The sequence below is a fragment of the Myiozetetes cayanensis genome, unplaced genomic scaffold, assembly GCF_022539395.1.
Source record: "Myiozetetes cayanensis isolate MyiCay16 unplaced genomic scaffold, myiCay2020 scf12, whole genome shotgun sequence".
Taxonomy (NCBI): Eukaryota; Metazoa; Chordata; class Aves; order Passeriformes; family Tyrannidae; genus Myiozetetes; species Myiozetetes cayanensis.
Window position 1 is genome coordinate 30,316,127 of NW_026086826.1, and position 12,467 is coordinate 30,328,593.

General features: G+C 45.7%; 1 protein-coding gene across 1 annotated transcript in view; it reads left to right on the forward strand.

The window, feature by feature from the left end:
- The window catches only part of HMCN1 (hemicentin 1), a 157,914-nt gene that overhangs the window by 56,572 nt on the left and 88,875 nt on the right, over positions 1 to 12,467 (forward strand). Inside the window, 10 exon segments of the mRNA XM_050306823.1 lie at positions 167 to 265; positions 1,121 to 1,248; positions 3,048 to 3,192; positions 4,439 to 4,551; positions 5,540 to 5,699; positions 6,349 to 6,514; positions 9,119 to 9,246; positions 10,368 to 10,640; positions 11,486 to 11,581; positions 11,958 to 12,152. Of these exon segments, the coding sequence (XP_050162780.1) occupies positions 167 to 265; positions 1,121 to 1,248; positions 3,048 to 3,192; positions 4,439 to 4,551; positions 5,540 to 5,699; positions 6,349 to 6,514; positions 9,119 to 9,246; positions 10,368 to 10,640; positions 11,486 to 11,581; positions 11,958 to 12,152 (1,503 nt within the window).

Here is a 12,467-nt window from a genome sequence, read left to right on the forward strand (position 1 = left end):
GGGCCTGTTTTGTGTGTGTGTGTTCACATGCAGAGACCCTGCAGCGTGTTCTGGGCAATATTGCCTGCCCAGGGCTCTCGGGTACTGTAGAGCTGTCATGAACTGCCATGTACAACTGATGGACTCATTTCAGAGGCTGCATCAGATCTCTCTCTCCCCCCTCCAGATCTGTGGGTCAGTGATGAGGGGATTTACATCTGTGAGGCTGAGAACCAGTTTGGGAGGATCCAGTCCCGCCCCGCCACGGTCACAGTGACAGGACTGGGTGAGAGTGGGGATGTCAGTGGGAGCTGGGGGGGTTGGGGGTTGTGTCCATGCCTGCTGGCCTGTCTGTGTGCTGTACTTCCCTGTCATCCACACAGAAGGAATTACAAAGCGTTTACATGGAGTGTTGTCGTTGATTCTGGTGGATGTTGCGTGTTAGAACATCGTCGGTTGACTGGCTGCACTGGTTGGAATTATTCCACCTGCATGTGTAACACAGACCCTAAACAGGATTTGTCCTGTCTTCTGCTTCTTGTTCCTAAGGAAATTTATTGAGGAATGAAAAATCCCTGTAATGATGGATGGTAATGATGGGGCTTCTGCCATTTAATTCATCCTTAAAAAAAACCCAAAAGGCAGCAATGAATGTGTTTGTGCCAGTGCTGGTATAACTGTGAAGGAACCTTTGTGATCCAGCAAGGCAAGAAATGACAATAGAATCATAGAATCCCAGAATGGCTTGGGTTGGAAGGGACCTTAAAGGTCATCCCAGATTTTCTGCTGGGCTGTCACCTCTGTTCTAATCCTTCATAATTTTATTCCCAAAGAAATGACCACTTCTTTTTTGTCCTCTCCAAACCTGCTACTTTTGTTCTTCAATATTCTGCCTCAGTAAGGAAAAATCAAGTTGGTATTGGGGAACGTGAGTTCTCAGGGAAAGCCTTGACTGAATCCAGTTTCAGCAAAGGATCCCTCTGCATGTGTTTTCCAGCTTCCCTTTGCTCCTGTGCTACCCCACCCCTACCCTGGTTTCTCTTTTCTCCCTGCCTTTACTGTAATACTAATTTAATGTAGTGCTTTATGTGGAAATATAAAAACTCCTAATAATTTCTATGCATTCTTCCTTTTGTTCAAGTCACACCTCTGATTGGAGCAAGCCCAGCCACAGCCAATGTCATTGAGGGCCAGCAGCTCACCTTGCCATGTGTTCTGCTTGCTGGGAACCCCATTCCAGACAGGAGGTGGATTAAAAACAGTGTGGTGGTAAGACTGCTTTGTTTCTTGTGAGATTTATTGGCACAGAAAAGCTCCAAATGATGTTTCATGGCACAATATCAGCTTGGTTTGATTGACAAAAGTTCATGTGTTCACTGCCCATGCTGGGGAGTTCTGACCCTGAAGCACAGATGAGGGAACAGGAGATGTGAAAGTCTAGAAGAGAACCAAAGTATTGTTGAATTGTCCTTTTTTACTTTCATTTATGCAGTTCTTTTCAGCCATGGGCTCTGAATATGGGAATGCTAGTGGGATATACCTACCAGAATGACATTCTGGAAATTAAAAAGCTTTTATTTTTCCTGGTGTTTTTTTTTTTTTTTTTTTGTGTGGGTGTGGGTGTTTGTGTGTGTTTTTTGTTTGTTTGTTTGTTTTTGTTTTGTGTGGGTTTTTTGGTATGTGTGTGTTCTGTTTTGTTTTGGTTTTTTTTTTTTTTTTTTTTTTTTTTGTTTTTTTGTTGTTGTTGTGTTTTTTTTTTTTTTTTGTGGTTTGGTTTGTTTTTTTGTTCATTTTTTTTTTAAATTTACATAAACATACCTGAAAACTTCTGTAGGTTTTTCAGGTGTTTTAACCTCATGACTATTCCTGTTGCTGATGGGATGAGATAAATGCCAGCATCTCTGTTCCATGTGCTCCTTTCCTGGTGGTGCTCTACTCAGAGCATGAATAATGAGATGCTTTCTTCCCCCTTGGGAGCATTCCATTGCCAGTTTGCTGCTCCTGCAGACAGAACTGGATGATCTTTAAGATCCATTCCAACCCAACCCATCTGGAGATTGCAGCAGGGGGATGTAGACACCCCACCTGGGTTAGTTGTCTTCATGAAACCTCAGTTCTTCAGTAGTGAAATTACTGACTTCACATCCCTGGGGAGCTGCTTTTTATTTTGATTGTTCATTTGTCCCTAAAGTGCTTTCTCCACAGCTGGAATTAAATTGATTTTGCCAGAACCTGGCACCACCTGGCCCTTACTGGAGTTTTCTTCTCAGTTTTGGTGCCTCTGGGAAGCACTGGCTTTTCCTCAGGCTGTGTGAGTGCATGGAGGGAGGGGAGTACTGGCAGGATCCTCCTTGTTGAGTTGCTAATTCCTCTGTGCGGTAGAGCTGGTTTTCTGTCCCTGGAAGCTGGTGGAAAAAGCTGCACTCCAAGGAAAGTGTTGGAGCAAGTTGTATTTAGAGGAGAATTCTTCATCTGAGTGGGACTGGAGCAGCTCCTGTGAGCCCAGACTTTGCTGCCGAGCTCAGGGATCTGATATTCCTGTAGGATACAGAACTCTTAAAGGGTTACTCTTTGGTGGAAGTTATAATTGTCCTTCCCAATGGTTTGCTGCAGGGCTGATCTCTTCTGTTTGATGGATATGGAATTTGGAGGGTTTTCATAACCGTAAAGGAAAATGATCTGCCTGTGGAAGAACAAGTCATTGCCCTCATCAAGAGCTGATCTGTGACCAAACTGAATTACTGGAATAACCAGCTCAAATAATTCAGTCGAGTTTGGTTCTGCTTCCTTAAAAGCACGAGTGGCAGCTCTGGATGTGCTGTGGCAGAGCAGAGTTGCTCTTGCAGATCCTAATCTCACTCCAGCAATAAATACGAGGTGCTACCAAAATTCTGCATTAAAATCAGCTTTTCCTGAAAGATGGGAAGTAGGAAAAGCTCTAGTAAAATTCTCCAGGAATGCAGAAGTTTTATGAACGGGAAATAATCAAGTGAAGGCACCCTGCATCCCAAAATAAATATTATCCTAAGTATTTTTGCCAGTAAAATGTTGCATTCCTCTTTTGGCAGCTGGTGCCCAACCCCTACGTGAGTGTGCGGAGCGATGGGAGCCTGCACCTGGAACGGGTTCGGCTGCAGGACGGGGGGGATTACACCTGCATGGCCTCCAACGTGGCTGGCACCAGCAACAGAACCACTGCTGTCAATGTGTATGGTGAGGAACAGCCCCCTGCTTCTGGGCTGGGCGGGAGAAGGTGTGACACTCGCCACCAGCAGCTTCACCAGCGTCTCACATTGCTCATCTGTAATGCTGTTACTCTGTAAAGCGACGTGGGGGGAGTTCCACTGCACAGGGAAGAGCTGAGCCATCATATTGTTTTTAAAGTAAAATCAAACAACACTATGTTGTGATCATAAAACATCCTCACTTTTTAAACACCTCCAAAGGCTGGGCTGTGCATTCTTCATCTTTATTAACAAGTGGGACTTCACTGGAAACCCATGAAAAGTGCTGTCTGAGTGGTTCAGAACTGGTGTAAGGAAGCACAGCTCCTGGGAGAAGTAGAATGAAAGAAAATGAATTATGAGTTTTGGCAAGAGTCATAATTTGTTTGTTTTTGGTGTCATCCCCATTCTCCTCCCCCTTATTTTTTCTCTTTAATTAAAACATACCAGAAATTGCACTGACAGCAAGACAAAGTGTTAGCACTGTGGAGTAACCCATCTGTTTTTCAGCTGAAGGTATTTGTGTTAAGTCTGTGAGGCCACAAGCACTTCATGGTTTCTCACATGTTAATTTTGCTCACATGTTAAATTAATCATGGGAGATTTATTTTAAGCTTCACTGAAGATTCTGGAACATCCTTTTATGTTAAGAATAGCTGTAAATCTTTAATACAGGCAAGTACTCGTAAGGTCTTCCATGTCAACACCAGTTTTTTGAATATTTCAGAACTTGAGAACAAAAAGAAACACCTTTGTATGTGTTTAGATATTTCTAGGTTTTGGCATTGTAGCCTTAAATCTGATCTTATTTTTCTGTTGTTAATTCAAAGGCAGCTCAGTTGAACTAAGGGAGCTGGGATTCTTGTCTCTTGTTACTGATTTTGGGAAGTGAAGCCTAAAATGTTATCAGAGGTTAATGTGACAAAGCCTTACTGAAGTAATTGCAGTCAGTGAAATACCTGCAGTCAACTTAAGACTGCACGTACTTAATGCAGTGATCAGCTTGTGGCTTCCATGCTTTGTAGTGAACAGGGATTTATTCTGTCCCAAAAGGCTGGAGAGTGGAAGGGAGAGTGGCTGCTCTTTGTCCCTGTTAGGGTTGGAGAAGAGGCTGAGCAGTCCCAAACCCTGCTGCCTGTAGGAAGTAATAACTGAATATAAGGACAATTTTGTAATAGCTGTGCCGTGGCCTGAAATGTCTTGTGCAAGTTTTCAATATCTGCATTTCTTTGTAGTCCTGCCTGTCATTCAGCATGGCCAGCAGATATTCAGCACCATTGAAGGAATCCCAGTAACACTGCCCTGCAAAGCAAGTGGAGTTCCCAAGCCATCCATTGCCTGGTCCAAGGTAATTCCTCACCTTTGAGCTGCTTTATGGGGAAAGATGAACTGAACACATCACTTAGTTGTCATATAAACTGTATTCAAGGAACATTGCCCAAAGTGTCAGTTGGGAGGGACATGGAAAACTCTTTGTTCAGAAATGCTTTTGCTTCTCAGAGCAGAACTTTTGGCCCTGCTCCTGCCCTAGCTCAGTGTTCTGTTCTTTGGAAGGGCTGTATCTTGGTGTTTTTAACACTTCAGGAATTGTTCCTGTTGGGAGCTGATAATTTGAGATTAGGCAGCCAGCCACAGATTGAGAGTTCATTTTTCTCTTAGAGCTTTAAGAGGACTTTTTCCTCTGAGGAAAGTGTATCTAATAGTGGCATCCTGTCACTTTTCAGCCATATTCTTGACACAGTGTGCACTGTCTTCCAGGGAATTTCTCTGAAAGGCAGGCTCTTTTTTCCCCCCTGTTGGAACAGGATGATTTCTGGTAGTAACAGTTATTTGGGGTATGTTCCAGCTCACATGAGACATGGCTGTGAAGGCACTGTGGGGCCTCAGAAGTTGTACAGATGTAGCTGATTGGGACCATGTGAAACAGCTTCATTTTTGAGAAGGAATAGAACATGGTTAACTGTTGGTTTGGGAGGGAAGAGAACATGGGAGGAGTGGTTTTTCTTAATTATCACTTAATAACATTCAGTGCAGACAAGGAAGAATCTGCTGACTGACAGTTTATATAATGTGTACAAGATCCGTTTTGACATCAGAAATCAATGGCAAAATTAACTCAGTTGAAATCCTGATAGGTTTTTTTATTATTTTCTTTTAAGAATTGTGGTCTGTAAAATGTAGCAAGTTTTCTGCATAAGAATCCCTGTGTGTTCCTCCTCTTGTTACTGCTCAGAAAGGGGCCCTCAAGGGCTGCCACGAGGTAGTAGAGGTGACTGGGTTTGTACAAGCGGGATGGTGGGACTGAGTTTGAGTTAATAGGAAATGTTTTTGCCCAGAAGGGAGAAGTGCTGGTCCCCAGCGGCGCGCGGTTCTCGGCAGGCTCGGACGGCAGCCTGGCCGTGCTGTCCCCCGGGGGCGAGGACAGCGGCGAGTACACCTGCAGTGCCACCAACGCCGCCGGCCACGCCACGCGCAAGGTCCAGCTCACCGTCTATGGTACGTGGCACCTGAACTCGACCAAGTGCCCTCTGGGCCCCCCCGTGCTTGCTCTGGGGGCAGAACCCCCTCGGGGGGTTGGGAACGACACACCCACAGCGCACGTGGGGTTTAAACCCACCTCTAGTTAGTTGGACATAATTTCATCTTTTATGGAAGTGGATAAGAAGCATCTGTGTAGGAACAGGATTTCCCAGTGATAGAAGAATGAAGATCCATTAATGCCACCAGTCCCAAAGCTTCCTGCCATCTCTCAGTACTATTGAAACTTTGGTTTAGGTGTAGGTGAGCTTTATGAGGCTGTTGTAGCTTGTAGTTACTGGTGCTGCAGCGTAAGAGTTCAGGGAGTGGTTACAAACTACCTGTGCAACATGGAGCTCAGCATATGTATCTGTTCTATCCAGCTTTTTGAGAGGATACTCCAGTCTTTCTGGTGTTTGTGGAATTGCACGGAGGCATCAGCCCGTACCTGAGCTACATCAGCACTGCAGTGATTTATCTCTGCTGCAGACAAGTCATTAAAAATAAGATTGCAATGTTTTATACCTGATAAAAAAGTAGATGTTTGCTCTGAAGTAAAATTGGATGGTGTTACATTTGTGCAAACGTGTTTATTCGTTGCAACTTCTTAATGTGTTCCATGTTATAGTGAAACCCAGAGTGTCCAGGCCTGGAGATCAGCAGGGAAGTGCACCCATTGAGGTCTCAGTGACTGCAGGGGAAGATGTCACACTTCCCTGTGAAGTGAAGAGTTTGCCACCCCCCATCGTTACCTGGGCCAGAGAAATGCAGCTCATATCTCCCTTCTCTCCAAGGTAACAATGTTTGATGAAAAAGAAAGAGAAATGAAATTGCCTCTAAGCTTTCAGGTTTGCGGAAGGGTGTGTGACTTGTGATTGCCTTAAGATCACTCAGAAAGTGTCGCATTGTCCTGCCTGATGATTTCTCCTGCTGGCTCTTGAAAGCCTCTTTCCCAAGGATACATCCCTGCACAGCTCCTGTTCCCAGGGTGCCTGTGTGCGATCTCAGGGGGCTGGGATGGAAGAGATCCTGCTCTGTTTGTCCTGTGGTAGTGCCCAGAGACCCACATCACCTGGGCACGATTACAGATGTTTAAAAACTGGTTTTCTTTTCTTTCACACTTCACAGTTATGCTCAGGGGAGCACTGTCTGTGGTTCATTTGAGTTCCAGGCTGTCAGCAGGATACAGGTGACGGTAAATCTTTGGGTGTGCTCACAAGGGCTCACTGTCACCGAACTTTGGATCCAAAACCTCTCCAGATATTCCTGACCATGTGAAAGCACAGCTACGTGCTAGTAAAGTGTTGAGCTGACAGCCCTAGGGAAAGAGGAGCTGGAACTGTCCTGTGTGCAGTGTGGAGCAGGCTTGGAGTTCTCCCTCGTTATTTTAGTGTGGTCCAGAACAAGGGAGGAGACAAGCAGCTGATTATCCTTGGATGTTCCCCACTGAAGTGCCAGTACTGTCATGGGCTGTGCTGGTGCTTTCTGGTGTTCAAGGTCCTTCCAGCTGTATCCATGAAACAGGGAATGGTAGGGCTGGGCACAGGCACACTGTGGTGACGGCTGTGCCTGTTGGTGTCTCCCAGTGATCCGTGGAAGGATCAACCAGTGTCTGAGCTGAATTAAGGAATCAGACAGACGAGCCTCTTTCCCTTGTGGCCAGACCTGCATGTTGGAGCCATTCCAGTGAGCCTGGGACAGCCTCAGCAGCTCTTTGACTAGTGAAGGAGGCTTGTACACAGGCACTTGGGTTGCTGGTTGTAATCCATGTGGAATTCTCTGCTGTGTCCTGTGACCACTTGCCTGCACTAACAGATCTGCATTCCTGGTCCCTTACTTGTCCTTGTTTTACCTCAGGAGACATTGATAAATTAGGCTACTTGCTCATGGCTTTGCTGTAGTGAGATCCAAGTTAACCAGAGTAACAGAAGTCCAGCTCAGCCCATTCCATAAAATTGTTTACAGATGGCAGCAAAAGTTAAAGATTAATCCAAACAAAATGGTTTGAGACCACCCAAATGCCGTGTTAGCAACGTGTACAGTAAACAAAGGAAGAGGGAAATCAGAAAGGAAGGGACTTTTATCAGAAAGCAAATGTAATTACTGGACAAAATCAAGGGGGAGAAGTTGCCCCAACAATTTGTCTTTTGGGGTTATTAAAAAAAACAAACCCAAAAATGTTTGGAAAGATATGGGCAGCAGAGAAGGACTCAGGAAACATTGGCTCAGTTGGTGGGAGTATGGTGTTGATAATGCCAGGGTTGCAGGTTCAGACCCACTATGGGCCATTTGCTTAAGAGTTGGATTTGATGATCCCTGTGGGCTCCTTCCAACTCAATTCTGTTAGGCTTGGGTGGCCTGGAGAAATTACACTTCCCTTTCCTTCTGTTCATCTCTCCAGCCATTGCAACCCCAAAATTCACCCTTTATGTCCATTTGATAACACTGCCCTAATTAGTGCCAGAGAAAGGAAGATGGATGGCATCACCAGTTCCCACTAACTCTGCCTAAATTCTGTCTGTAACCTCGAGTGCTAGGTTTGAATTTCTTCTCAGAATCACAGACTATCCTGAGCTGGAAGGGACCCACAAGGACCATCCAGTCCAGCCCCTGATCCTGCACAGACACCCCAGCAATCCCCCCTGTCCCTCAGAGCGTTGTCCAAACCCTCCTGGAGCTCTGGCAGCCTTGGGGCTGTGCCCACTGCCCTGGGGAGCCTGGGCAGTGCCAACCACCCTCTGGGGGAAGAACCTTTCCCTGAGATCCACCCTGAGCCTGCCCTGGCACAGCTTCTTGTCAGTTCTTAGCTGTCATTTTTTTCTTCCCTCCTCACTTATTTTCCTTCTCTCCTACAGAAGATGATTTTGACTTAGTTGGCCAGTGTAGCTTCTGATGTTACAAACCTCTGATGAGAACTGTAGGAAAACTTAATGCTATGTGGGAAACTATTTACTGAGGAAAAATGACAATTCCTACAAATACCAGAAGTGCCAGTTTTGAATCAGAACCTCTCTTCCATCCTGAACTCACCTGAACTCACTCATTTTTTGCCAGGATGAAGCAGTATTAAAAGTTATTTAACTTTCTGACCTCGCTGACCTGGGCTGAGCAAAAAGTTCTGAACTCCATTTCTCTGCCTCTTATCACATTTTAATATGTCTCATAAATAGCTAGAATTCAAATTTTATAATTTGGAGTTTAGGTTTTAGATGTTTGCTGTGTATTCTGAATGTAGTGTCTCAGTAAAGAGAAGAAATGAGTCAATGTAAGTCACAGTTGAGTGATACGGCACAGAATGCTGTTATTTTAGCTCTCAGCAATCGTTAGCAGTGTGTAAGTAGAGGTCATTCACCTTTCCATACATGTTTATATGGTTTATCTGCTTCTTATTTTTCCAGACACACTTTGCTACCCTCGGGGTCAATGAAGATCAGCGAGACCCAAGTTTCAGACAGTGGAATGTATCTCTGTGTCGCCACAAATATTGCTGGGAACGCGACTCAGTCCGTGAGGCTCAGTGTACATGGTGAGTTGTGACTCCAAGGTTAATCAGCCACAAGTTTCCACATGGAATTTTGCATCATGCAGAGCTTCTCCTTCCCTTCAGTCATCCCATGTCACTCCCTTGTCTCTCCCCTGCTCTCCCCACCCTGGGGCCCCAACCTCCTTCTCTTACCCACTCACACAATGACACGTCTGGAAAAATGTCACTTGTTATTGTTTCAGACATTCTTTTTAAGTCTTTTTATTGCCAACGATCCTTAGAAAGAAAAACATAGTGGTGAAGGACTTACGGTGGATTTATATTATTCTTTAGGACCGGGAAAATCACTTCCAGTCATATTTTATCTCCCTGTCTGAACTTGTGTTTGGAAGAATACAAAGATCAGGGATTAGGGGAAGGAAATTAAAATGTCAAAAGGAAAATGTGATTAACTTTATCCTAAAAGCTTTTGAATTGTTTTATGTTATGAGGAGCCAGCACCTACAGCTCTTGAAATGTGCTTAGAGCATTGCAGTGCTCATGGGAGTCATGCAGTGGAATTTGGAATGTGACTTCTTCAAATAAGTCAAGCACCAGGATGTCTTGCATCCTGTGCAGAGAACATGCAGGTCTACTTCTGTAGTCTCCTGAGGGAATTTGGATTTGGTGAACAAAGGACATTTTCTAAAATAATAAAAGTGGAAAAGAATTTCATAGTATCATGGAATGCTTTGGGTTGGAAGAGACTGTTAAAGGTCACCCAGCCCCACCCCCTGCCCTGGGCAGGGACACCTTCCACCAGCCCAGGCTACTCCAAGCCCCATCCAACCTGGCCTGGGACACTTCCAGGGATCCAGGGGCAGCCACAGCTTCTCTGGGCACCCTGTGCCAGGGCCTGCCCACCCTCCCAGGGAAGGATTCCTTCCCAGTATCCCATCTGACCCTGCCCTCTGGTAGTGGGAAGCCATTCCCCTTTTCCTGCCACTCCATTTCCTTGTCCAAAGTCCCTCTCCAGCTCACCTGGAGCTCCTCTAGGCACTGGAAGGGGCTCTAAGGTCTTCCCAGAGCCTTTGCTACCCTTCTCCAGGTGAACACCCCCAGCTCTGCCTTAGGAATGACCTTGTTGTTTCTCCCCATTTCTGTGACTGCCTTTGTGTTCTCAGTCCCTCCCAGGATCCAGCGTGGGCCTCGAGTCCTGAAGGTGCAGGCCGGGCACCGCGTGGAGCTTCCCTGCAGTGCCCAGGGGGTCCCTGCCCCGTCAGTCTCCTGGTTCAGGGGCAGGAGTGCTGTGCCCGTGGGCGGGGGGCAGTTCGTGCTGGGCCTGGACGGAACCCTGGCCATCAGCAGCGCGCAGCCCCCCCAGGCCGGCACCTACACGTGCGTCGCCAGCAACGCCGCCGGCAGCGACACCGTGCAGGTCACGCTGCACGTGCAAGGTATCTGTGCTGGGCCACGGTCCTGCTCCGGCCACTGCTGCCTGCTTGGTGGCTGGGAGGGCGGCACTCTTCCTGCTGGCTGTTACGTGAAGTAGAATCCACATCTGTTTTAGATGTTACGTCCTGATATTAATTAAGGAAAATTAGAATAAGCAAATAGTCTTTGGAGGGTTTGCGGAAACAAGAAAAAGAAACCCTCTCTATAGATGCATTTAAATAACAAAATCCTGGTGAAATGGTGACGGGGTAACAGTGGTCAGTGTGCCAGTTTAAATCCATGGAGTAGCTCCTCACCCGATGGGGTCACAGGCATCGATGGAGCTTGACTGACTTCAGCTGAGCAGGAACTATTTCTTCTTTGCAGTAGTCTAAAGGCAATGTTCTGATCCCTTTGGATTAGAGGTGCTGAGAAACACTTTCTACAGGCAACAAAGAACTTTCAGTAACTTTATGTAATTATAAATAATATTCTCTGTGTATTCTGAGCCTGCACACAAGTTTGAAATGAGACTCGAGAACAAAGGATGGCAGTAGCACCAATGTTTGGGGTGGGGAAAAACAGTTTCAGTAGTGTTTTTCAGATTGTTCAGAAACACTGCCTTCAAAATATAGCAGGTTTTCAAGAGCACCATTTTCAGTCACATTTGAAAACCTCTTTGTATTGCTTGCTTCCTAAATATTCCCACTGACATAAGACTGCTTGTATGATACACATTGCAGTTAGTGTAAAGAAGGTTATTGGAGTCTGTGTGGATGGGAGAGAATGAGTGTTGTGTATTGCCAAACTGTATTTTTACATTTGGGAGCAGAGGTCAAGAAGTTTTTGGGGTCTGATTTTCTTTCAGAGTCTCCCAGTATCGAGGACCTGGACCCTCCATACAACAGTCTCTTCCAAGAGAGGGTGGCAAACCAGCGCATGGCATTCCCGTGTCCTGCAAGAGGTGTGTGCCACTGCTGCCACTTCCACAAGTACCTTTTGCTGCTGACCTTGGAAAGTTACTAAGTTCTGTAAAAATGTCCAGTCCACACAGTATTTTCCATATATACTTTATTTGGAAAAAATTCAAACTAACGGTAATTCAAATAACCACCGCGTGTGGAAGTTTTGTGGAAAGTCCTTGCTAGCCAAAAGGGTTTTATAATGTTTGGGACTAAGATTTTTCATGCTAAAATCATCCTGTAGCAGCTGGGGCTTCCTCTTGGAAGGACACGTGTTGTCCTTCCAGTAAGACTTCAGCAAGCAGCAGGCATTGTCTGAACCGTTCCTGTGCTGAGCTGAGCGAAGCATTTGTGGCAGTTCCACCTTTCCCTTGTTAGGTGTTCCAAAGCCTGCCATCAAATGGCTGCATAATGGGAGAGAGCTGACAGGCAGAGAGCCGGGCATTTCGGTTCTGGAGGATGGGACACTGCTGGTCATCGCTGCTGTCACCCCCTCGGACAGCGGGGACTACGTGTGTGTGGCCACCAACGAGGCTGGGAGCACTGAGAGGAAATACAGCCTCAAAGTCAATGGTAAAGAGCAGACATAACCCTTGGCAACTGCTTTGGAAGAATCTCTTTTATGTTGTTGTTGGAAATTGCATGCCCCAAATCTGCCCGTGTGCTGTTAAATGATAAAATCTGATCTGACTACTTGCATTTCTATTATTCAGATTTATTCAGATGTTTTTCGTATTTTATCTGTTATTTCTGTTCTCCATGACTTTATGCACAAACCATCTTTGTTTTGCTCAAGGAACCAGGTGCATCTCAGGCTATTTATACTTGAAATCTTCAATGCAAATAACAAATGAAGACTTTTGTACTGTAGAGATTAAAGATTAGGGG